Raw genomic sequence first — 26556 nt, 5'->3', positions numbered from 1 at the left:
CACTAAATGGAGAGCTGAAGTATGGCACTGAAATCATTTGCATTATTATGTAAGATCGCTGAATGGTGTTCTGCTTGAAATTAAAAAAAGACATCCTTCGACAATAAAAGAAGCTTCGCTGTCAATGGCAAAGTCAAGCATTGAGCTGAAAATAAAACATGTCAGTCAGCGCTTGAGAGCTGATAATAGGAAAAATTGTTCTCTCCCATTAAGCAGCAGTCTTGGTAGGATGTTTTAGCACCGCTAGTATAGGAGAATAAAGGTGTTTATTGACGGTGCGGATAAGCAAGTGAATTCAGAAGGGGTGACAGCTGAAAAGCAGCAGGCGAAATACCCCCTCACCCACGATCTGTGCAGCCACGTGTAAATTATCACAGCTTCTCAAATTAAACATCCTCTCTATGGGGACATAACGAAGGAGGGAAGCTTAGATCTTATTTGTCAGAATACTAACAATGTCTTTTCCTAACAGCGCTGTACTTTGAAGGCAAGAAATAGGGATCAAATTGAATAATATGTGCTCTAGTAATAATCCAACATTTTGGTGTGATGCTCACATGACATGTGCCATGTGCTCAAAAAACAGGCTACCAAAATGCAAGTGTTAGAGCACAGAGTCCTGGCATGTAAATGCATGGGAGTTTAAAGCTGGTATGGATGGCATCATGTGAGGGATTATTCCACATAGGTGGGAAGACGTGAGCGTGATCTGGCTTAAAAGCAATATCCCACGTAGTATTTTATCTCCTTCAATGGCTCTCAAAATACAGGATGTGCTTGTTAATTATAGTCTCGTGTGTCCTCACCCGGGCTATGAATTCTTGTTGGCCTTTCAAAGCAACAGATACATTTGTGCCAACGAATGTTAACCATCAGTGTGATGTGAGGCAAGATTTGTCTGGCTGAGAATAGCTGCTGTGTCCCAACACTGCATTCATGCATGGAGACAAATTAAGCAGGATTGTTTAATTGCTGCATAAGTTTTCATTCCTGCTCCCAGTATTGCACATTCGCCTCACTGGAAAAAACTAGTGCAAAAATAAGGGTCGGCTTATTGAGAGAAGACCAAACATTAGCAATTCTAAAGCGGCATTTCATTTATCATTTTTACTGGTATACAAGTTTTTTTTTTTACTGAGCTTACCATAATTAAAACTGCTACTGCTTTAGTTTTATGTATTTAATCATTTTGGTCTATAATAAGCAAAAAGCAGGGCAAAGCTGTATTTATTCAATGTATTCTCATGTAAGTTCACAACAACAGGCACAAGCTCACTTTTTATCAGTCAGAAAATTTGACTTTGAAGTTATTTTTGTTTACATTTTTGTTTGAAAATTGATTAATGATCAACGAAATGCTGAAATGTTCCCATTTGCTGTTACATCAGTTGACTATGTGATTAATCAACAAACTGTCTGAGCCCTGATCAACATGCTTCCTGTAAGCAAAGACCATTTTATTGGAAGTGTAGTGGAAGAAAACAGCAGGGATCCATTTGTACTTTGTGCCAAATGTTGACATTTACACTGCAGCAGTTGCAGCATTTATAATGCCTGTCAAACTTTGCAGAGATGGAGAATTCATTCTGAGATTGGTAGCCTGCTAGAGCGAGATCAAAACAGGTCTGCACGTTTGACAAAACACTCCTTTAACCTTGAAAACGTGCAAGGTTAAAGGGCTATTCATAATGACATGTGCATTGCCTAGTCACGCCTATAAGTGTGTCATGTAAAGGAAAGCAAATCGAAACTAAATCAGCTATTGTAACATCTTCCTATTTCTGGCTATAATCGCATACTTTTTTCTTATACTGTAATTGTGACATAATTACAAGACAGTTGTCTCATAATTATGGGACTCTGATTATGCGTTATGGAAGTTATAATCACTCTAAGAGAACTTTTGTGAGTCTTTTGATGGATACTATGTGCGGCTGCATGTCATCACACTTTCTGATCATTGTTGAGTCCCCTAAGAGAACTCAGGCGGCTGTTGGTGGTTATTTAGGGCTCAAGAGTTTGTTGGTGCAAATGTGTGCTGTTATGCTGAACCCTGTGTAACATTGCTTCAAAGGGAAAATTACACAGGTATGAGTAAAAAGGACAACAAGGAGAGATACTGAGAGAGAGATTACTAGTGGTGATTTTCCACATTAAAGACAGAAGAGCTATAGCAGGGCCATTACTGCACCTCTCCTATGAGTCTCTCTTTCCCACTCTCCACTGAGGCACAAAGAGCACAAACAGCAGCCTGGAGCAGGCATGAGGCGGTATGTCAGGTAGATACTCTGAGTTTATTGTCACATGTTCATGCAACCAGTGCTTTAATGGTTCCCTCCTTAACGAAGCTCAAACTTTATACTCTTTCAGAGGCATTCTTCTGTGATATTGATGTAAAGTAACACAGGGGGTGTCATCAAGCAGTAAGACAACATAAAAAACAGACTTAAACATAGTGAGAAACTGTTAAAACATCTCTCAGGACATGGATTAACGCTGAGTCTACAACCTTTTATTGGTGAAGACTGTTAAGCCTTCCCAGCCAATAAATATTGGATGCGCGTTGATCTTTCCTATCACTAATTCTACAAAAGTTTTTCAAAAGCCTGATTAATTCAGTCTGTGTGATCTTTTTTTTCAACACATCTCGTGCCGCTTTCTATTGGTGAAAACCCACAAAACAAACCTTATTGAACATCAAACAAGACTCTTGTGAGATAATCACCTTTGAAAGCTAAAAGGAGGGAACGAAGAGAGAAAGTCGGAGAAATTACAAAGGAAGACAGTAAGTGATTTGTGATGGGAGGGTGGTTGCAGACTCTTAATGAGAGTAATGCACCAGGAATGGAGTTACTGATTCACAGTCAGCTTCGTGTGCTCTACGGTATAAAGTAATGCAGTGGTACTGCAGTGTGTAGCCCTTTAATACAAAACTGTCATGGTTGCGGCTGTGTGCAGGCAGGATGAGGACCCAAACGCAAGCTCACAGAGGCAGGAATGAACTCAAAACACAGCTTTATTGCTGGAGAGAAAAACTATACAGACTAAACTGGAAACTATAACATATTACACAGAGAAACACACAGCCATGAATGAGGGAGATCGCAACACTGACACAGGGAAACGCAGGTCTTAAATACACTGGGAAATAATGAGGGGAATGAGACACAGAAGGGGAGCACAGCTGGGAGAAATCGGACATAACAAGACCCAAGGGAAGCGAAACTCAATACATTCATGTAGGACACAGACCTTCAAAGTAAAACAGGAAATGTAACATAGACGCAGACTTGACTAGGGGAGACAGAGCAACTAAGAAACACAGAGAACAATAACAGCGGCTAACTAAATACTCAGAAAACTAAAGAGAATACAAGAAAGCCAAACTAAGACACTAGACTAAAGAATAAACTGGGGCAAGAAAGAGAACTACGATCATAATACAAAAACTCAGAGACACAAGAAACTCAAAACACTGGGTCACCGACCCAGGACCGTGACAAAAACAAAGAAAAAACAATATCAAATCTTTGCTTAATTGCCTATTTGTGTTAACATATTTGTGTTTGTGTATTTTAAGTTCTGGGAGCATGCTCCAAAGTCACTTTCTTCCAGTTTCCAATTTAACTATAGATTTAGTTCAGGCCTCCGTCATTCGTTTCTCCAAAATTCAACAGAATCTGTGGCTCTTGTTTATCATATTTCGTACGTACATTACCACACATTTCTAAAGTGATCGAGGAGTACAACACATGTGCATTTAATTACAGGTCAACAGATGAATTTCATCAAAATCTGTCAAAGAGAATTTGAGTTTGGTGTTCTTAATTTGTGAGTGTTCATATTCATGTGGTTTTACGTTCGCTTCTGCTAAGCGATTATTTTCATCAAGCGAATGAGCAAAATGAAGAACCAGCAGAACAGACTGCTGCCTGTGAGATGGTGGTGTGTGGTAATGGATGACACTTACTAGAAGGGGCTTTGCTGGTTGTGAAAACAGTGTTTTTCTGAATATATCAGCAGCTCCACAGCTCCCGAATATGACAACACCGTGAAGGCTAGTTATACAGAACCGGAGCCTCTTGTTTTATCCCTGTTTGCTGTGTGTCAGGCTCTGTCTGTGGAGTCTGCACCTGGCTGTTTGCTAACCCAGCGGAGTGGTATTTACTCACACAATGCTGTGTGTGCATGTGACTTCAGAACAAATCTACGAGTGCATGTCTGGTTCCAGGATAATAGCTTGTGGATGTGTCTTTGTATAATTGTAGTTTTGTGACCATAGTCGCTACGCAGTGTTGGTGTTTTGTGTTTGATGAAGCCTGCTGTTGGTAGATTTTGTGCAGCTGTCATACAGTACTTGCTCCTGTACCCTTGTTTGCTGTTTACTCAGATGTGGGCTGGTGGTGTCATCTACAACATGAATAACCTTGTCTGGTGATAGCAGCCACTGATAACATATTTGCTAAAAACCAAGCATTGAGACAGGGCAAACAGCGGCAAACAATAGAACTGAGTTTATATAACACCCTTTCTCCAATTTTTACATTAGATTTCACAAATGTAAAGTTTACATTTTTTTTTATCTCTATTGATATACAGATGTGTAATTGTATGTTTTCTTTTTAAATATTTTATTTCGTTTTAATGAATCGATTACACATCTGTTTTACTTCTGCCCAACACAGAAAACTGTTCATTTATTTTGCTGCCATTTAATTTGGGAAAGCAGCCTAATTTAACTTCCCCCTCCCCTGACATTATATAACTTTAAGGAGCTCAAGTGTGAGTCAGCAAAGCAAAGTCCTTATCGTGCTAAACTACACAAGCTACAGTACAGTGCACCACATTCAATTAGCTAATTACTCCACCGCAGACAGTGGATACAGTATACATCACAAGCTGATGACATGTTGATTCAGTCAAAGAGATACAAATATCTATATGAATCCAATCATAATGTACTGTGTACTGAAAATTTACTGTGAATCAGGTGTTATCCAACTTACTGTACTTCAGATTACATTCAGGATCTCGGATACAACATTTAATCTCAACAATGTCCATTGTTTTAGTTTTGCACATATTTATAAAACCTTAAATTAATTTACACTTCCCTTTGATGGTTTAAGATTAGATCTCATACATTTAGAGTAGTACAGGTACTTTTTTTTTTTTCAATTTTAAATATCGTGCAAAAATGGCAACTACAGTTGAGGTCATTTGCTACCATTAGATGTTCAGTTTTCTAAATGTAAAATGTCCTGATTAGAATGCATGTTGATCACAGTTTTTAAGATAAAACCAATGTACACGAAGAATCAAAAACAGAAAGACTGGGTTTTTTAATCTGTTTTTATTGCAATTTTTGAAAGTGGTTTTGAGCAAGATTTTTCCAGATTTTCTGAAGATCTTTTTGACAGCTTTTCTCTTATTTATTTATCAGTTTTAGAGAACTTTTGTTTGTTTGATAAGCCGTTTCACTCTGAGCTATGAATTATTCAAACATAACAAAAGCACCAAACTCAAAGGAAGAACCAGTATTGTGTCTACGCATAACAGACAACTGAAATACAACAACTTAGCACTTAGTTTCTAGCAACCTGTCACAAAAACATATAATTTGCTCTGATTTCCTGAGTTGAATCTATGGAAAATGCCAAAGATAACACAGTTCAATAGTTTTACAACAACAACAAGGTCAGTCCCAAAGAGTGATTAGCTGAAAAATTGTCGTATCCCAGCATCATGCACAGTATCCTTAAAAGTTTAAGGAAAATGGAAAACTGGTAGACAAAAGATGAAAAAGTTATGTACAGCAGAGGCACACTTTCTAAAAGTTGTGTCTTTCAACAAAAGAAAGGAAAATCCAGCAAAGACCTGACATAGGACCTGAGAAATGCATCTGGGTCTTTAGCTGAGACATCTACTGTTCACTGGAGCCTCATCAGAAATGGTCTCAGTGGAAGGACAGCTGTTCTTGACAGCCACAGGAAGGGAAACTATGAAAAAAATGGACTGGACTGGAAATCAGTGGGCTGATGGACTGATGAATCCAGTTTTTTTGGCTTAAATCATTATTAACACATTTGGAGGAGGTATAACAGTGACCGTCTACAGTCATCCTTAAAACACGGTGGAGGCTCTGTCATGACTTTAAGTCAGTGGTTCTGCAGATCTGGATCTGGTCAAAAATATAAATACAGAAAAGTGTGGTTCCATAGTGTAGTGGTTTACGCTGACTCAAAATGCCTTGGGGACTGCGTCAGGAACAGCATCCAGCATAAATCTGCTAAAACAAGCATGCGCTCTGAGAGAAGCCAAAAGTAAATTTACGAACACAGAAAGGCACCCTCAGAATTTGGTCCATCATGTAATGCCATTGGAGAGCATCTGATTAGCAACAAACACAATGGCATTGCAATACAAGCATAGCTGGATAAAAAACATCAACAGCAACAGAAACAATGGATCACAACCAATCAAGGATCGGCCTCCGCAGAGCCTCAACATTATTGAAGCAGTGTGGAATCATCTTGACAGAGAGCAAAGGGGAGCCAAATTCCCCCAAAAAAGAGCTTTGAGTGACCGGGAGAACTATTCATAAGGACTCGTTAAAAGAATGACAAGAAAGCTTCTCTAAGAGGGTTCAGGCTGTGTTGAAGAATAAAGTAAGCCATACCGAATATTGACTTTCAAGATCATTAGTATAGCACAACCCTTGCATTATTTGATATACTGTATTTCTGATGCAGTAAATCAGAGCGCATTTTTACCATTTTCCTTGTAAAGGCTTTGACCCCATCATGATGTACAAAACCAAAACAGTGTACAAATGAAAAATTAACGTCCTAATTCCAAATAACAAAAACAAAGAGTTATTTCACAGCAAATGCAGAGACCCCGACTCAGACTGTGGCAAAATAGAAACATACCAACAGAAGAACAGAAAATTACTCCATAAGCTCACTGAAGAATGACTAAAGGTCACTGATGTTTTACAAGACATGCGCCTGAGGGAACTTAGTACCGCGAATCTCTGTTAGAGACTCAGTGGGCATTTAGATACAAACTGAAATTATGCAAAGTTAAAGTAGACGGACTTTCTAGCACACAGTAACAAAGAATATTCCCTAGAAAAATTAGCAGGGAATTAGGGAATTTATCAGCGCTAATCCTTCATCGTGGCCAGTGCCCTATCTTGTGACGTAAATCTGCTTTTGGTCATACAAAGTTGAAATACTGAATTTATTGAAGTTTTATGCAACCTAACTATCATCCACATGGCCGAAGTGAAATATTTACTCTCAGTTTAAACTGCAATGAAGCTGCTGTACATGTGCATGGCTCCTCTATTGATATGTGAACGGTGATTAATACCAATGCCCACTTCATTGCCAGCGAATGAATCACTGGGTAACACTGCAATCTTGATAAGAGCCACAGAGAAGAATCAATATGACCAAAGCAGCAAAGTATGTCTTGGGAGTCTGGCAATACTGATGAAAATGCAGGCATTTTCTTTCATCCATTAACACAGCACGGTTCTCCAATGAGGGAATAAATGAAAGCACAAAAAACTCCAAATACTTCCAGTAGTCAAGCTGTGATTCAGCTTTCTCCCCACATATGCAAACTTGAATGGAGTTAGTAGCTTATTATGTTGTCACATGATCTCAGATCAGCCCGAAGAAACTGTCAGTGGAAGAACTATTAGCTTTGACCTTTCAAGGTAAAATCTTCAAGTAAAACACAAATGTGCTCTCCCACTGTTCCAATCACAATATCCCATCTTTTTGTCATTTTTACTCCGGTACCTTTTTAAATGTTATATTTGAAAAGAAATATCTCACATTCATATCATGTTATTGAGGACAGAAACAGTGAGGTTTTCTGTATTTCATTTTAATTACTGAAAGAACAGATTAATTATTGAAAGAGCTGCCTGATTCATTTTCTGCCAGTTGATACCTTGACTAATTGTTTCAGCTGTAATTACAAACGCTCATTAATATCCAGTCATAATGGTCACAAATCTGTTCTGGTCTACACAACACAGACTTTGTGTTGTGCACAAAGTCTGCAGTATAAAGAGTATATATCAGTGCTTGGCTCTATTTATGCAAGCTACACTATGAATGACCTCAGAGCTAGTATTACAAGTGTTAGCTTTGCTAAAACATTTCAGTCAGCCTGATTCATCTTTGTTTTTTGCCTCTTTTGAAAGCTCAGCAGTAAAAAGCATCTCTCAGGATGCATTTTCCTTTCTGTTTGACATATTATTCACATTGCTTTCTTTGCCTGTTTTTGAAAAACATTGTACATCATTACTGAGCATGCGACTTCAGTCTGAAGAGCCACACTCCTGTTTAGAGTTTTATTACACAGAAAGCTGCTTAGGAAATTTCCATCCATCCATTCACTTTCTTAATTGTGCTTCTAGGCTACCTGTAATAGGAGGAGAGGTAGGGTACAACCTAGACAGGTTACTAGTCTATCACAGGACCAACACAGATAAAAAGAAAACTAGAGCCAGTTTAGAATCACCAGGGAACTTAACGTGCATGTCTTTAGACAGTGGGAGGAAGCTATAACCGGTATAAACCTGGTATAAACCCGATATGGATTTATACCAGATACAGGAAGAAAATTCAAACTCTACACAAAAAAGCCAACCAGGACACTGAGGTCAGACTTCTCTGCAGGTATTTCTGAAATGTATAAGAAATGTGTTATTGGGAGGAAATATAAAGGGAATTAAATCTTCGAAATTAAAGTAACTCAGTTTATTATACAAGTGAAAACAGATGTTTTTATCCTCAACCTCACTTTCAGATATGGATAATATCTGACTATGGACAAGTGTGTCAACCCCAGCTCCCGTGTATCCCCATAGACCAGAGCAGTTTGCATACTCGTGTTAATATTAACATCTCTTGCCTTAGGATGTTCCTTAAACGCCATGGTTTATTAAAACACAGCAGGAATTGCCTAGATTTTTCTTTAATCTCACATCTAGCTGTGGGAAACATGAATTAATCTGAAACCTGAAGCAGAGGGGCAGTATCGATCCCCGATGTAGATGTGCCGTTTTATGTTGTAAGTGGAACTTGTTTGGACGTTAAGTGGATGTATCATCCTGAGATCCTCTGTACCACAACAATCGCCTAAAGTAAAAGAGATGTCTTGGTGAAATGATTTGTGATACCTCCAGTTTCAGTCCATATTATTTTTACTGGACAGGTCATCTCATTTTTAACCTCTGGTGATAGTATCGACTGGCTGGGTGTTTGTATTTTGACCTGAATACGTTAAAGCTTTCTAACTCTGGCACTTGGCTCTAATAGTGAATTCTTAGAGGCTATTACTTTCTGAGCACTATCAAACGGGGTTGGGGTAATATGATGGACACACAGATGGTGTTGAAATTGCCTCACAGGCACACGATATGTGGTGCTTTTCCACCTCACTCCTACACCAAAGTCTGTCACTTGCAATGTGCTGCTGAACGCAGGCAGACACACACATTACCAGCAGGTCCCGTATAATAACAGGTTGAACTGTAAGATTGAAGGCACTTATCAGAGGGAGACTGTCAGTCTTGACCTTTAGATTACTGAGTCAGTAACCATGTGTGAAATCAATACATGGACATCAAGACTGTAATGAAGATCGAAACTGGAACAAAAGGAAGTGATGGAGAAAATCTTACTCATGTGCACAGATGTATCTCAGGAAGTTCACAGATAACAAGCACGCCATGTTATGTACTTTAGCTCAGAATAATTTTATTTAACTGATGTTATAACATGTTATAACAAGTTTATAATCTATAGTGAGCCATTCTGTAATGCTACATAGGTCAACATGATGATGTTAAACAATTTTATATTGACTGTAGTTTTGCAATTTAGCGTGCTTTGCTAGCTGCTAATCAGCAAAATTCGAGAGATTGCTGAGACAAATATAGTCAGTAGTTTTGTAGGGGTTTAATATGCAACCATTGCACACCTTTTTAGCTGTGTGTGATTTATTTAGTTTGGCAGATTTCCACTGTTTAGGTTTCAAGTGGGGAAGCCATTAGGCAACGCATTTCATCTATAAGTGATGGTAAAAAAGGAGTATGATTGGCTGTTGTTCAGAGGCACTAGAGGTAATGTGGGTTTAGGATGTAGATGCAAAGCTGGAGCTAGCAAACACTCAGTGTAACATCATAAATCCACTTGCACTTATATTCTGTGGGCTACGACTGAAGGAATGAGTCACAGAATGAGATACAGTTAAATGAAATGAATTTGAATAAGAGGAGATATTTGGTGAAAATGGCGAGAAGCATGCTCGATGCTTGTTCCGTGATTTGTGTGAATCTGACCGAGGTAAACAATGAAAAACTGGCTTTATTATTTGGTTTAAACATTTTTTTCTCATGACACAATCTTTGTTTGTTCTTGCTTCCACAGATTACCAAGCAGCAGCTTCAGCAGACCAAGGATCGCTTCCAGGCCTTCCTCAATGGAGACACACAAATTGTGGCTGATGAGGCATTCATCAACGCTGTGCAGAGTTACTCTGAGGTACTAACAACCTACCCTACGTAGCCATAGCAGCACAATCACAGTAATAACCTTTTCATTCAAGCTCAGGTGCTTAATGCTTCCAAATATGCTGCATTTCGTATGATTCTAAATGTTCACATTTTCACTCTTGTAAAGAAAAGCGCTTTTTGTTGTGTGTGCAGGATATTCCGCATTATTCTCTCTAAAATGTGTAGCTTTCAATCTAAAAAGTCAGAAAAGCACTGCACAGCGCTCTTGCTGTTCCATGTCAAAATGCCTGAATTCTGAGTGGTAAAATGGTGGCTGAAGCTTTTCACTGCACAGATTATGAGTCAGAGCATGTGGTTGACACAGCCATCTTTTCCAAGCTCACTATTCAATCTGCAGATGAAAAAGTCATTACTACAATGCTTACAGGACAAAAGGAATTACATATAGGGGGATGTGTTAAATTAGTGATGGAAAAACAAGCCATTATGAAAAACGTTAATGTGAGACTGGAACCCTCAGGAAGCGCACACACAATTACTCTTTTTGCAGAAGTTAATTAGGAGATAACTGACACAGGCGTGACAGCTGAACAGGAATCTCATTTATTTTGTGATATTTAATATTAATGTGAAATACACAACAAGTGTTCAGAATTAAATATTGAAAACCTGAAAGTGTGCATCCCTCTTGCACTCATATGTAGGGTACAAGATGTCTTATATGGTCATTCAGCCATCATTGGTGTCATAGAAAAATTTATGGTAAACACATTTTCATAAAATAAGGACATATGAATTTCAAAAATAAAATGTCACGAGTAATTTACTGCTGCACTCTGGTGTTTCAGCACAGTAGTCACTGCTTTGAGTCATAATGAATGCTAAGAACAAAATTTGACTGTCAAAATAACAAAGCAGTCATCTTTGATAATTGCTTCACAGTGACAATATTGCCTTGTCTGGATGTCTCCCTGTTAGGCTGTCATTAGCTGCACACAGAATGCCTGTCTTGAGTCACAGCAAATGCATACATGCTCTGATTTTTCACTCCAAAGTTATTATTCAGTTTAATGGTTTTGTTTTGCTGTTGAAGACAGATATTTGCTGTTTGAAGCCAAGAGTGACAGCAGAGCTGCCATATAATTACTGATCAACATTTTTTTTTTAAATCCATTTCCTATTCAGCTGCAACTATTGACACTGGTCTTTCACAATGTAGGTATTTCTTAAGAGTGACCGTGTGGCAAAGATGGTCCAGAGTGGTGGCTTCTCAGCCAACGATTTCAGGGAAGTGTTCAAGAGGCACATCGAGAAGCGCGTGCGCAGCCTTCCGGAGATCGACGGTCTGAGCAAAGAGACGGTGCTCAGCTCCTGGATGGCCAAGTTTGACACCATCTACCGTGGCGATGAGGATCCGCGGAAGGCGCAGCAACGCATGACTGCCAGCGCGGCTTCCGAGCTGATCCTCAGCAAGGACCAACTGTACGAGATGTTTCAGAATATCCTCGGCATCAAAAAATTTGAGCACCAGCTGCTTTATCAAGCCTGCCAGGTAAGGCATCACACCTGTGTGACACATGGCTTTGCTCCTTGACTCAAATACATGCAAATTCTGTCCCAAGTTGGGACATGCCAACCTCTGAGCATGGTCCATCGACTTCTAATTCCTTAATTAGACTAACTGTTTAACATTATGCACAGTGCAAACTGTTACTGTGGTTTATTAGATCCCTCCTTTGTGTTTACTTTAACGCTGCAAGTTTATTTCTTCACCTTTTTTTCCCCCTTTGCAACTATACGCCACAACTTCTCGGTTCTCCTGTCTGTGCTGTGGTTAGAACACAACAACAACAACACACTTTATCCTTATAATACCACAGGCTAGTTGCCTTTTTGCAGGGTGTGAACCGGATAATTTGTTCATAGATTATTAATAATAACAGTGGCACATTTATGACTGTAGGTGCATTTAGAGTTATAAATATTTGTCCCATATGGAACTGTTAGTGCTAGTGTTAAATGGGGATATTATAAAAGCAAATTAGTCTCCTTGACATATATCCCTTGATACCAGACAAGCAATGCTCCATTGTAGTGGAGATATATTGTGATTGCTGGTGGATAAAAGTGGACACTTGGGTGCTTGTGTCAGACATAACTCTCCTTCCCTTGCTGTCTTTACTGCTCACTATGAGAAAGCTAAAAGCACTGCTAATGTTGCCTTTCTTTGCGATTTGGCAGCATTTGGAGGAAACCTCTGAAATGTTCGTATCTGGTCACTAAATAATTTCATTTAGTTCTAATGAACACATCTTATGGGAGGCAGTTTAGTTTTTAAAGCACTTAGCTACTTTGGATCAGGTGTCATTCTACCTTCAGCAGCTGCTAAAATACAAGCAGATGGCATGAGATGCTAGTAAGCTAATTAAATTAGTTTAGTATTATTGAAATGTTTCAGATGGAAACTAACTATATAGGCAGTGTTCTGCATGTGTGTATTGCTTATGAGCAATACATGGCGCTCATATTCAGTGTGTTTTTCCTCCCAAGCCTTTAAAGATGCTTAACCTATTTTTTTATACTCTGGCAGCAGAGCTGATGGTATAGGGTCACAAATTTGCATGCAAAACATGCAATTTCTTCAAACGGAACCTAGCTTGAACAATGCAGATCAAGAATCAACAATTCACCAGTACAAATGAACAAATACAAATACACATGGTGCATAATTGTATTTCTTCACCCTTGCATTGCAGTTGCAGGTAAGTTGGTCATTTACGTGTCTCCTCGTGAGTGAAACAATCTGAATAAGTGCGTTTGTTTTTATATCTGTTTTCACTGTAACTGTTGTTCCAGGTGTTCTTGGCATCTTGTTTCATTTCTTTTGCTGCTGTAATAAATGTATTTGACTGTACTATTGGTGCCTTGGAGCATCTCTCAGTAAGCAACCAGCTGCTGCATACTGCCCTCTACTACACGATAAAATCCGCACTAAAAGGAAATGCAGCAATCCAGTCTGCATGGCTCAGGGCTGCTGGGATTTGATGAAAGGTTTTCATGGATTGGCTGGGATTCAGAGGCCATCATTTTTTAGCTGTTATCACTGGGGATTTATATTTTTTGCACTTGCATTCAACTAGTCAAAGGAAACACTGGTCTATTTCTGTCTCGTGCTAAAGTAAGAGCAGCCCCTGGAAATGACTAACAGACTGATTAGACGTGTACGGCCAGCTGCTGCGCCAGCCAAACTCTGAGCATGGTCTACTGACTAATGGCTGCACATTTATTTATCTGCAGTGACACCAAGCATGACCAAATAACTTAAAAATGTGCTTGGTGTCTACACTGAAAAGTCATAATTAGTCTAATCTATGGTGAAGTCTGTGTCCACTTGTAATTCTTCATATGATAGCGTTTATAGAAAAATATGTTTGTATTGGGTTTTTCTTGAGTAAAATAGTAATGTGAGAAACCAGTTTTAAAACGTCTAGGAAAACTTTTCATGTATAAGTGTTGAGAGTTTTGTGAGCATTGGTTAACCTGCGATGGAAGAGCTTTTTACTGCTGTTACAATCACTTTTTGTGTGACCTTATTTGTATGATTGATGGAGTGCTAAGTTATTAGCTAACTTGCTGAAACTTAAGTTTCATCAGTAGACTGTAAACAATAGAACCAGGCACCTACCAATTAGCATTCGGTAGCAAATAAAATACTCAAATTTCACTAACCAAAATTGGAGCACAGACTTTCTTGACGGCTGTCTGTATTTTTGGTCAAATATTTGCAATAAAAATGTTCCAAAAGCCATTAGGACTACAAACAAGGATAAATTTGGTCCAAATTTCATGACTCAAATTAGCTGAGGTGAAGCCAAGAAGACACCTACTGTTAGCAAAGATTAGGCCTTTACAAAATTTGAATTCCTTTTGTAGCCAATATACAGTTGTTGTGATTGTTATGGTTAGCTTTATAGACAAAAATTGCTATGTGTTGTTGTGAAGTTTAACATGGGCACCTAGCATGCAGCTTTATACTTGGATGTTAATTCTACAGGGATGTTATAACTAGGGCTGGGTATCTTCACTGAATTCTAGAATCGATTCGATTCAATTCGATTTGAATCTGGGAAATTTTGCCTCAGACAGTCAGAAATATTATAATTCAGATCAGTACATTTACATATTTTTGTATCTATAAAAAGGAAGCTGACACTTTCCAGACTTTATCAAAGGTGTGAGCGTCACAGCAGATGCCTTTGTGTCAAAGTAGCTGAAGATAAAACACAGAAAAACATGAAGGTGATTCTCCTGGCCTGGGATTTTATAAAAATATTCTGCAGTACATCAAAAACAAAAGAAAACCATTAATCAACATATGAACATTACCTCTGAAGTTACAGCGGTTTTATTAGAGACACAGCGTTTTGCATTTTGTATAATTTTAAAAAGTTTAAATTTGTTCAGAAGCCTATTGAACGGCAGAAATTAGGTTTTCTTTTCGGAAGTAAGTAAAAGGAAAAAAAAACATCGACCGACAGCGCTGTAAATAACGGTAGTCTTGTGCATAACAAGCAAGTGAATAATGCAGAAAACAGATTTCGGGGATAGACGGGAAACTGTTCTTGAAGTACACTGAGAAAGAGAGAGAGAGAGCTGTGCATGAAGTGTGATTTTATCGTGGTAGAAGCAAAACAGTGAAAGTCAGAGGGAATCCATGACGATGTTTATGTGAAGCGCAGTTTGGATCTTCTTTTGCTGCTGGTTCAGTCAATATTGTTTGGAGAGAGATAAAACTAACAGCTTTGGAATCAGCGCAAAAAGGGAGTAAACACAAAGCGCGGACCCGCCGAAACATCAGAATCAGCGAGCTGTCGGCTTTCAGCCCCGACCGTGTCCGTGCCGTCGGGTGAGAAAGGCGACATCTCACTGATTCTGATCCGCAGGTCCGCGCTTTGAGTTTACGTCTTTGTGCAGAAGCCGTGTACCTGCTCTCATTTACTGTTTTAAATGTTTGGTGGTTGTCAAAATTTTGTGACGTTTCACCTGAGATTCTGGAATTTTGGGCAAAATACATTTATATAAAAAAATCGATTCAGGATTTTAATGAATCGATATCACGTTATCCAAGCCAGAATCGATTTTAATCGATGAATCAATTATTAAAACCCACCCCTAGTTATAACCCCCTCTGTGGCATAACTTACACCATAATCTGATGGTGCACCTCTATTGAAATGTAATTGTCACCTTGTCACCACCTTCTTTTATATGTGGCAAATCAACAAGGTAACTAACACATAAAACAACACACACATGAAAGCTGGTAACAAGTTCAGCCAATTATGTAGGTTACATTGTAATGTAGGCTCTACAAGGATTGCCTGCAGAAGCCTAAATCAGAGAAAACCCACTTTAAGTAGCCAATACAGCTTTTGGCAGTTTTTTCTTTCTTTCTTTTTATTAGCTCAAGAGTTGATGCCTGCTTTTATTGCTATTAGTTTGATTGTGTGACTGAATTTTTTTAAGGTATTAGTTAAAATTATGGAAGTAACACAAATCCAGAAACAAACACACTGCTTTAAAGCAGCAGTCCGGCAGCTCCTATGTTCTGCAAGGTAAAATTATAGCTTTTGTAAAAAAGAGTCTGTTGATTTTTACAATCGGTTATCCATCAGGAAGAACTGCGGTGAAAATAAAATGCAGACTTAAACTGAGGAATTGATTTTTACTTTTTTATAGATTTCCGTCTCTGTCCTCGGCAGTGCATTCTTTAGCTTTGGTCCCTATGATAAGTAGCTGATAGTGTAAACTACAACACAATTTAAAACACAGAAACAAGCAAACAAAGAAATCAAACCAACCCTTAAGCACTTATGTTTGCTCTTGCAGATAACAACAGGACATTTTGTATCCATTGCTAGTGGCTGATGCATTTTTGTTAATGGCATGAAACTCACTTCTCTTGCACTCACCTCAGGAGAAGTGAGCATGAAGGGATGGCATTATGCACGCTTTCAGGTCAACAACTGCTCGGTAAAGTTCTTACTCTCTTGTAGAGCTTGGTGGGAACCTAGTTGCTGAAGGAACTGAAATAATTAGCTGACAAATCATTTCGGCACGAAATGCTACCACTGCTCGCAGATTCTCATTCTGAGTTGTTTTAATCACTGATATTTATTCACATCAATGGGCTCTCACTTAGTGAAATGATTCTCTAATCTCGAGCGACTGATTAAATTACCTAAGCCTGGGAATAAGAAGAAAAGCACAAACAAAATGAAACTTTCCCCTCTGAAGAATTGCAAATCATGGCCTGTAGACACCCACCCAGAGCGAAAGATGATATTCCAATCAGTTTGCCTTTGACAGGTTTTTAAAGGAGATCCCTCCTTTTTCCCTTAAATTTGTTATGTCAGCAACTGTTAGTTGGGAAATGAGGCCTGAGCTCTTCCTGGTTTAGCCTGTTGCTGATATAATGGCGTAATGGAGCCTCTTCACTCCACACAGGATTGGGAGAGGATGAAAGCATTTGCTATGCCTGGCAAGCCACCTCTTAGCTGAAAAAGCAGTGATGTGAAGCTTGATGTGTGGATGGAATATAGACAATATTTATTATATGGGAAAACTATAAAACAAACTATTTCCATGTTTTCCAAATCTCCATTATCACAGCAAAATAACAACCTCTTTTCCTGAAAAGTGTACTAATAGACTATTTTATAGTCCTAGCTTGAAATATTCCCTAAGTCCAGTCCTTAAGACATGGTGCCAACTCTCTGTGGGAACACCAAGTGAGTCGTGACATCTTCTTGTTTTTCCTCTGTGCTTTGATGCATTTGAGCATCCCAGCTTTACCTATAAGCAGAAATCAGTACTTGGAAACCCATGTGGAGTCATTTCTCTTTATCCAGAGACACTCACTAACCGGGGAGGCTTTTGCATGTTGATGGGCCCTCTCTCACACTTCCATCTTACAGAATAGCCTTGATATTGATGTGGTTCTGTAGCCTGTTTTGGTTTTCTAGCCACAGATTGCATTGAATCCAAGCTCAGTTTACTTCAGCTTCTTGCATTCAAAGATCTACCATACCGTTCCATCCCATATTCTCTGGAGGTTGCAAAACATATTAGGAAACCCTGATAGTGAAGTTTTTTCTGAAGGTCTCCATCTGCCGTAGCTCAGCTCTCTCCGATCTCAGCTTTTGTTCTTCCCTTGTCTGAGTGATGACCTTCCCGCCTACTCTTGCTGATAGTTTCTCAGGCAACACAAGCCTTTATCTCTGAGACAGACTGCCCTTGTTTCACGGCACACTTTGGCTACAGCGTTGCTGTGCTTGAGCACCAGCTTTGCCTGCTTCTAATGGGGTTCACTCTAGCTCTAGGATGCTTTTGCCAAAAAGCCCTATGACCAAATTTTCCACCATTGTTTCATATAGAGTACACTGCCAAATAAGGCATGGACGTAATCAAAATCACTTGCATCATAGCACCAACTTGCAATTAAGTGTTGTTCTGTTGATAGAGTTATTATAGGTCAGCTATAAAGATCAAAAAAGCTATGCCCATCACAATGTATAATAGGCTGGACCTGGTTTAAAAAGATCATGCAACAGGTTTGAAAACAGATTCATCCACATGTCAAACAGCTTCCATAAAATGATTTCTGTGCAATGCTTCGAGTTCAAGGCTCTTATCAAGGCTTCTGAAAAGTAGAGTTACAATCTTAAACACTCATATAATAAGTGTAACGTAACATATCTTATGTGTTGTTAAGTGCTGTAAGCAGGAGCCCATTGATGTGAATTTGTATTTGTATACAAGTCTATCTCTAATAACTCAAATCATTTTTTAGGACTTTTTAGGACTCAGGGTGAATATAATTCATGCCTACTTCCTGTTTTGAGGTGTCCCTAGGTTTTAAGAACAAGGCACTGTGTTGAAGATGAGCAGAAATGAGATGGATGTTCTTGAAAAAAAAAAAAGTAGTTGCAATTACATTTTCTAACTGGGGTACCTTGCACGATGGTGCGCTCAAATAACTACAGCCTTTTCTCACATCGTGCAGATTAACACACATAAAGCACAAACGCATTGATGCAGACAGCAGCAGTTCTAAATATAGGACAGCTTCAAGTCCTGCAGGTCCCATCTAGCTCCGATCTAGCCCTGCCCGCCCTGTCTTTGGTCTTTATAAAAATCTGCCTCTGGCAATGTTTACAGGCTGCCGCTAATGTCCCAGCATCCACCTGGGAATGTGTTATCAGCTGAGCTGTTAACTACCCGCCTGCTTCTGCTCTGTCACCTTTAACCTGCTGTCAGTCTAGCTAACACTGAGGAAGTGTCACCTTTATTTAGCTGCAATGGTGCTGTAACATAGACAGAAATTTACCTTTTAGCCAGTCTTATTTATATGAGATTACCTGTCCACCTATATTGTCCCTGAGAGCCACTGACAATAGTGACCTTTCAGTAGTTGTAGGCTTGATAAGATTGGGGTGCAGTGGGCCTCAGTAGGTGGTGGCTGTTAGTTCCATCAGCTCTCCTCCCCTTTCACAGCAAGCACTGTCTTTCCTTTTCAAAGCTGTCAGGGCAGAGATGACAGTAACAGGAGAAATGCGACCCCATCCCCCCCTTCACATTGCACCCGTTAGATTCACGTGCTCTTTCCATGTTAGCAATTTTGCAGATGAACTGCAATTTACACATATCTGTAATAAAATATGTGTTAATGCCTTGTTCAATTTCACTTATAAAAGATTTTCCTGTGAAGAGATATTTCCTTGACATATGGGTTTAGGTCCGTCGTATTCTCTGGATTTAGCAGGAGGGGGAAAGCACACAGCACACATACAATAAAAATGCAGCGTCAGACACTAACAGGCTGAGCTGCTGAATTTCCAGGCTGTTCTTTTGGGATTGCAAGAATCAGATGTCGCTTGCACCGCAGTCCAACAGTACCCAGATCTCTGAGCGTTTTGACAGGCAGCACAAGACCAGCAGCAGCAGGGAAAGAAGGGAAAGGAAAGCATATAGGATCATTCAGAGCTGTGGCTGTGGATAAATCTGTTTTTGGGGTTTTTTTGCTCTTGGACAATGAAAATAATACTCTGGTTCATGATATTTCCTGCCACAGGATGCTCTCCATCATTTAAGAGTCTCAGCGTGGCAGAGTACTGCTGTGCTTCTAATGCAGACATTCTGCTGCAGCTGGTGGCAAAGTCTGATTATGTGCTCTACTAAACAGGAACTCTGGGTTATGTAGTAGGGTGGCTGTTCAGTGGCCAACACTGGTAGCACACCACACTTGACAGTTCACCATTTAACACACATCTGAATATATTACAAACTGATAACACATTTCAGTAATGAAAACAATATTCCATTAATTGCATGACTAAGCTTCTAAAATGTATTGCCTTTTTTTCAATGTACAGACCGTGACCACGGGTGTCTGTGTCAGTCTTTTCCCTCCTGTGTGTTACTTACTACACCCCTCCTCTGCTTCTAATGGCTGCACCGTGACTTCACCTCATTCTCTCTTAGAAAGGATTGCTGGAAGGGGCGAAGAATCAATATGGCAAAGCCTGAAAGACAAGGCCTGTTAATGTAATATAAGTGAGTGAAATACCATAAGGCACAGAGAGGTCAGGTCTGGCACGCATCCCATTAGCAGGAGACCAGAGGAGTTTAAAGCACTGTTATCACAAATAGAATCGGGAGCTCAGCTGGTGAGACCAAGTGGCTGTTAGTGATAAAATCAAAAATTGATTGTGATACATTACCCCTCTCAAGAACACCATGCTATATGCGTTGCATATTTTATGGTATCCTGCTTCTGTTGGGGCACTATTTCATGTTATTTTCAAGCTTGTCATATTGAAAGTCACTTAACCCAATAAGGGACATATAGTTGGAAAAAGTATTGCCACATTTTCAAATAACTGAATGATTTTTTTAGACAGTGAGAAATATAAAATATTTTAAAGAACTTATATTATTACAGTGCAGCTCCTGCTCCTGCTGTGCATTGAAATATTAGAGATCACAGGTTTCTTCTACAATTTTGCAATGTTTTTATCGACAGTCTCTTGTCCTGTATGTTTGGCAAACTGAAGTATTTTTATTCTAGAGATTTACTTTCTCTTGAAAGTAAATCTCTGATACGGTATGTGTGTGCCACGAAAACTGTAGCGTCACATTTTCCCACCAGTTTTTATGCTCATGTAAACCTCAAGAATTTTACAGTTTAACAGCGCCTTGGTGAGACGGGGCTGATTTTTATTTTTCACTGTAAAACTCACGCACACCACACCGCTGGGTGGAGAGGTTTGTGGCTCCCCAGGTGCAACTGTGCTGCAAAAAACACCCCATCTCAATTAGGCTGCAGACCTCATAGTGGGAACGGTGCTGACTGGTGAGTCACAACATCAAATCTGACAAGAATGAGACATTTTGGCTGAGAGAATAACTGAAGGAGTGAAACATGCAGAAGCACAGTGCATGAAAAAGACATCAGCCATTTCCACTACATCCTCGTGTCAGCTAATATAAAACTCTCATTCATTATTGATGTAAGAAAGACGCAGATTTCTCTGCTTATCATTACTCTGGGGCAAATTTTAGGCGAACAGATGTCAGGCCTGCATCTAATGTTGTCCAGTCGAGGCACTTTTCAAATATTGTAAATGAGTTGCGTTATCTCTCGTTTTGATCCTGTGCACCAGAAAACGTTCTGGATGGCTCATTTCAAGACAGAGCTGTTCTTTATCACTGTTGTTGTCATTTCTTCTGGCCCACCCAGCTTAGCCTTTCCCGAGGCATCAATTTAAGATCAGCTGTTTGAAATGTGCAGCTTGACCATGGCACATCTACACCAAAAGCTATAATGTGAATGAACCTGCGATAAGAGTGAAAGCACTCAATTAAACAAATGACCCAAGCTCGTGTATTTAATTTGGGATGCTAGAACAATAGAAAGCAGCAGCTTACTGATTTTGGTAATTCATTATTAATGGTGGCACAGTGGTGCAGTGGTTAGTGCTGTCACTTTATAGCAGGACGTTCCTGGAGTTTTAATGCAGTGGACAGCCGGGGTGGGTGTCCCACATGCTTGTTATGTTAACTGGTGATTCTAAATTGGCCGCAGGTGTTAATGTTAGCATCTCTGTGTTAGCCTTGTGATACACTTGTCACCTGTTCAGGGAGCAATACTGAGATACCCTCCTGCCTCTTTATGATCCTGAATTGAATCAGTGTTTAAGAAAATGGATGCGTCATTAACATTGGATGTACTGAGAGTGGGCTGAGCAGTAATAGCAAAGGATGTGTGTCATAATGGAAAAAATTAATTAATAAATAAAAATACAAACAATTGCCCCGAACAGCTAATTGTAACCAAATGAGCGCCCACGCACAGTTGCTATGCTGTATTCCCATAAACTAGTTCAACTAGTAATCGGAAGGTTGGTGGTCCGATCCCTTGCTCCAGTCTGCATGCCAAATATCCTTGGGCAAGATACTGGCTGCTCTCCGATGCATCCATCAGAGCGTGAATGTGTGTAAATGTTAGAAGGCACTTAGGCTTGAATGGATGTGAATGAGGCATGTGCATGTCTTCAATTGCTCAGGTAGAGTAGAAAGGTGCTTTATAAGAACCAATCTATGTACCATGTACAATAAACAACAGCTCCACCAGTGTCGCAGTACTTTTTAGTAATAGTAGCTTTTTTGTTTACAACTTTTACTTTATTTATATTCTGTTTCTTGTGATAAATTAGATACTTGCTAAAAAAAAAAGGCCTCTCAATAATTATCCAGTACCTTAAATTTAATTATCTAAATTTAGAGTTTTCTTTGTTCCGCTTCCAGCATCTGCAGCTGAAAGTGTGCGTGAGCCGATGTTGCCCACATCTTTGTTATGTCATTAATTATTTATGACAGCTTGCCAGAGCTCAAAGACAAAACCACATTCAGTAGAGTGTTTTTCAGTATTTTAGCAACACCAAGTCAAGTTGACTGTCCTTGTGTTTGCGAATCCAGTGCGACTTGAGTCCGAGTCCCAAGTCTACAGCCTCACAGTTCATTCACTCAAATTGAGTCATTGAAAGCAACGCCTTATGTGACTCCACAGGGAGCATAAGACCAGCATAAGACCTCGGGCCATGTGACTTGACTCAGCAACAGCTGTTCCTGAAGTGAAAATCTGAGAGTTTAATAATAAAATTAAAAATAAAAATCTAGGGAGCTTACCAGATCTCTGTAACGTGCTCATATTTTCTGTCCAAGGCAAAGCAGTTCAAGGTGGCATTACTTGCTTCTAATCTCACTTAACTGTTGTGGCCCAAATTACATTGTAGGAAATGTATGTGGCAGCGCGTGACATGGAGGAAGACTGCGTGAAATGAGAAATATATGTGTTCCTGCTGTATCAGTGTTGATTGTTTCCTTAGACCATGTGCCCTCGAGGTCTGATAAACATATCAAATTTATTGTGCTATATGTCATTGTGTTTACTACCGTTCTCTGTGTATTATCACCAACAACTGTTATCTGGCTGTATACAATAAGAGCAATATGCCGTGCAGGTCCTGTCTGGTTCCTCATGAGCGTACGTGCACCTCGTCAGTTGCCATGACATTCCAACAAAACTGGCTAAATACCTATATTCCTATGCAACCTAAACAAGTCATTATTAACAGTAACAATAATGATAATATTTCACATTTAAAGCATTGCAATACCTAGTGGGATTCAACTGACTTGCTTTTCTCTGGTTACCAATAGCTGGACAACCTGGATGAGCAGGCTGCACAGATCAGACGAGAGCTGGATGGTCGTCTTCAGATGGCAGACCAGATTGCCAGAGTGAGTCAGACTCAGCGGGGGAATTCATGCTTTGTTATATAGTTAATATGTTGCCAATATGGTGTAACTTTTATAAACATCGTAGTGGAAGAGAGTAGTGTATGGGCAGTATTTACAAATGTTGCTGTATTTACTTTACACATAATTAGCATTGCTATAGGAAACTAATTAAACTGACGTAAATGAACCTTTCTTTGATATTTCATCATTTTTATTTTACCCGACTTGTAGTTCTCTTCTGAGCCTTTTTATATTTTTGTCAACAGGGTGGAAAGTTCCCCAAATTTGTATCTAAAGAGATGGAGGCCATGTTCATCGAGGAACTCAAGTCTTCAGTGAATCAGCTGATGGCCAACTTGGAGAGCATGCCTGTGTCTAAGGGCGGGGAGTTTAAACTCCAGAAGCTGAAGCGGGGACACAATACCTCTATCATCGATATGGGCCAAGAGGATGAGAACACGCTGTCCAAATCTGATGTGGTCCTGTCATTTACTTTAGAGGTAATTAGATACTAGATATGAGTGTGTGATGATCAATATGTGAAAATCACAAGCATTACAAAGTTTCGATGGTTTTGAGATGGAGTACTGTACAAATGTTTCAGGCACTCAAAAGAAGTAGGGATATTTACAGAAAATAAACTATTTTGACACATTCGCTGCATCCCTAAACCGTTCTAGACTTTTAGAAAGGTTTAGGGATAGACCCTACGGAGATGCATGTGAGAACACAAGTGTCTGATGCAGCTGACATTAAATAGTCTTTAATTTACTTGTTATTAAGTCAGTGTGACATCTGATTGTGCTATTATGAGAATAAAGCAGGTAATAGCCTGTTGAATTAGATACAAGGACTTCTCTTTCAGAGACATCCTTGTATCTTCTTCCTTTTCGAGCCAGCTCTTTATGAATGTCAGAATGAGTCTAGGACTAATCAGACACCTCGATGATGGTATTGTGAAATGGATATCTGACATATAGCCAACTGTCATATAAATGCAAAACTGCATCTGTCTACAACATAACTTTTAATTCATAACTTGTATCAACTACTTGAGACTAAGTATAGAAACACACAGCAGACCTGTTCAGGGGACTGAACAGACGCCGTGCGAAGAGCAGACTGGCATAAACACATACACACAAAAACCCCCTTTTACCTGCTCCTTAACGGAGCAGGTAAATGTGAGTCATCTTGTTATCGGCTTGTCTGAGATGAGCTATTACCATGGAACAGGGAGCTATCGCACCTCACTTCTTATGATGCGGTGCTATTTTGGAATCAGGAAGTACATAATGTGCAGAAGAATAAGACCCTGCTTCTTCTGTTTGCTCACAAACAATTTGGCACACCACTCTAGAGATTGAAGTCTGAAATTATTTGCACAGTAGCAAAAGAAGTATGTGTTTTTGTGAGGTGGCACTGTGATAGGTCTTTGGTAAAGCACCAAGTTTATTTCCAATCGCTGAAAGAATTCACCTCTTCAGAAACTCGAGGTGGAATCACTTGTGATACACAACAAGTCACTTGATTCCTGCGTTGAGTACATAGAAAGAGCAGATGTTAAGATTTTCATGCACTGTTCAAAAAATTTTTAGAGGAACACCTTGTAATCAGAGTACATCATCAAGGCAATTACATTTCTGGAATATTGATCTGATCAGTTAAGTAGCAGAGGGGGTTGTTAATCAGTTTCAGCTGCTTTGGTGTTAATGAAATTGTACTGGAGGGTCAACAATGAGGCAACCCCCAAATGAGGACTTGTTTTACAGGTGGAGGACACTATATTTTCCCTCCTCTTGTTTTCTTACAGTTTATTTCCTAGTTTTGCATTTGATTAAGGCTAGTGTCACAACTGGCAGCATGAGGCGATACTTGGGCCCTGTAGAGGTTGCACAGGTAGTCCAGCTCCTCCAGATTTGCACATCCCAGATCCCGGAGCAGATCCCCTCGCACACCATCTGCTGTTTAGGAGCATGCCGCAATGTTGTTAAGCCATGCAAACTATCATGTTGGTGCTGCAATGAAATTTGAGCACAATGGATTAGCCTGCTGCAGCATTTTTGGCTTTGGTTATTGGGTGTTTTTAAATTCAACCCCTTGTTGATCATTTCCATTTTCATCAAACCATGTGGCATCGTTTTCTTCACAACACGTTATCCAGTCCATATCAGTAAAGATATCTAGCATGATATTTCTCTCATTGAGATCTGATGCATTTTCTAAGTGTTCCTTAAATTTTTTTGAGTGCACCCCCCCACCCCCACCCCCAAACCCCCAAGCAAAATCTGCAAGATGACTAGATAACAAACAGCATAATATACAGGAAAGTTAAGAATTACTTTTGCTAAGTAAACTCTTGTCTTGCCAGCACATATTTCTGCCTTTGGCTCTCCCATTTGAAATTCATGGTTACAATTTAAGAGTTACCTCTGGCAGTGTTATCTCTATATTGTGTTCAGAGTTATTAAAGAGTGAATATAAGACCTGATGTGACAGATTATTCCTACTAGCACTTTTGATGATAGAGAGTTATACTTCACTGGAAGGAAATCTGAAATTATTACAGCCTGTTCCAGTAAAAAAAAAAAATCAACTACAATCTACATTTTTGTACAACGAGGGCACTGGCCGTAAGCTTAAATCGTCTTTGTGGCTGGCATACTGTTTCGAAAAATTACTGCCTAGAACTGCTAGCTGCTCATAAGATGCTGACTTTTTAAACTCCGTTCAGATAAATCACTTTACATCAGTAACCTCCACTGAGGTGTCTATGCTTCCCAGGTGGTGATCATGGAAGTGCAGGGCTTGAAATCACTGGCTCCAAACAGGATTGTTTACTGCACCATGGAGGTGGAGGGAGGCGAGAAACTCCAGACTGACCAGGCAGAGGCATCCAAGCCAACGTAAGAGCCTTAGCACGCACCTGCATGGTTTTCCACATGCATATATATGAATGACAAATACCTTAATAATGTAACTCAAATCAGTAGAGCGTAGGCACTGATGCCTACTGAGGAATCTCTGAAGTCAAACCTCTGGTTTAATGGAAGATGAATGTTAATGAAGTGTTAATAATTGATTTTTGTTGTTTCCTTTAGATGAGCCATCTGTGGTTTTGAGCTTTGCGATCAAAACTATGTAATGGT

The 26556-nt window shown here is 39.5% G+C and overlaps 1 protein-coding gene across 7 annotated transcripts in view; it reads left to right on the top strand.

Moving 5' to 3' along the window:
• Positions 1 to 26556, top strand: part of cadpsb (Ca2+-dependent activator protein for secretion b) — a 66459-nt gene that overhangs the window by 4807 nt on the left and 35096 nt on the right. For all 7 annotated transcript variants that reach the window (XM_080891516.1, XM_080891515.1, XM_080891514.1 and 4 more), the window contains exons 2-6: positions 10458 to 10571; positions 11763 to 12095; positions 23327 to 23407; positions 23674 to 23907; positions 26192 to 26313. In XM_080891516.1, the coding sequence (XP_080747642.1) occupies positions 10458 to 10571; positions 11763 to 12095; positions 23327 to 23407; positions 23674 to 23907; positions 26192 to 26313 (884 nt within the window). The remainder of the gene's footprint in view (positions 1 to 10457; positions 10572 to 11762; positions 12096 to 23326; positions 23408 to 23673; positions 23908 to 26191; positions 26314 to 26556) is intronic.

This window comes from Rhamphochromis sp. 'chilingali' (genome assembly GCF_963969265.1).
Source record: "Rhamphochromis sp. 'chilingali' genome assembly, chromosome: 9".
Lineage (NCBI taxonomy): Eukaryota > Metazoa > Chordata > Actinopteri > Cichliformes > Cichlidae > Rhamphochromis > Rhamphochromis sp. 'chilingali'.
The sequence above is the reverse complement of the archived record's forward strand: the minus strand, read 5'-3'. Positions and strand labels throughout refer to the sequence as shown.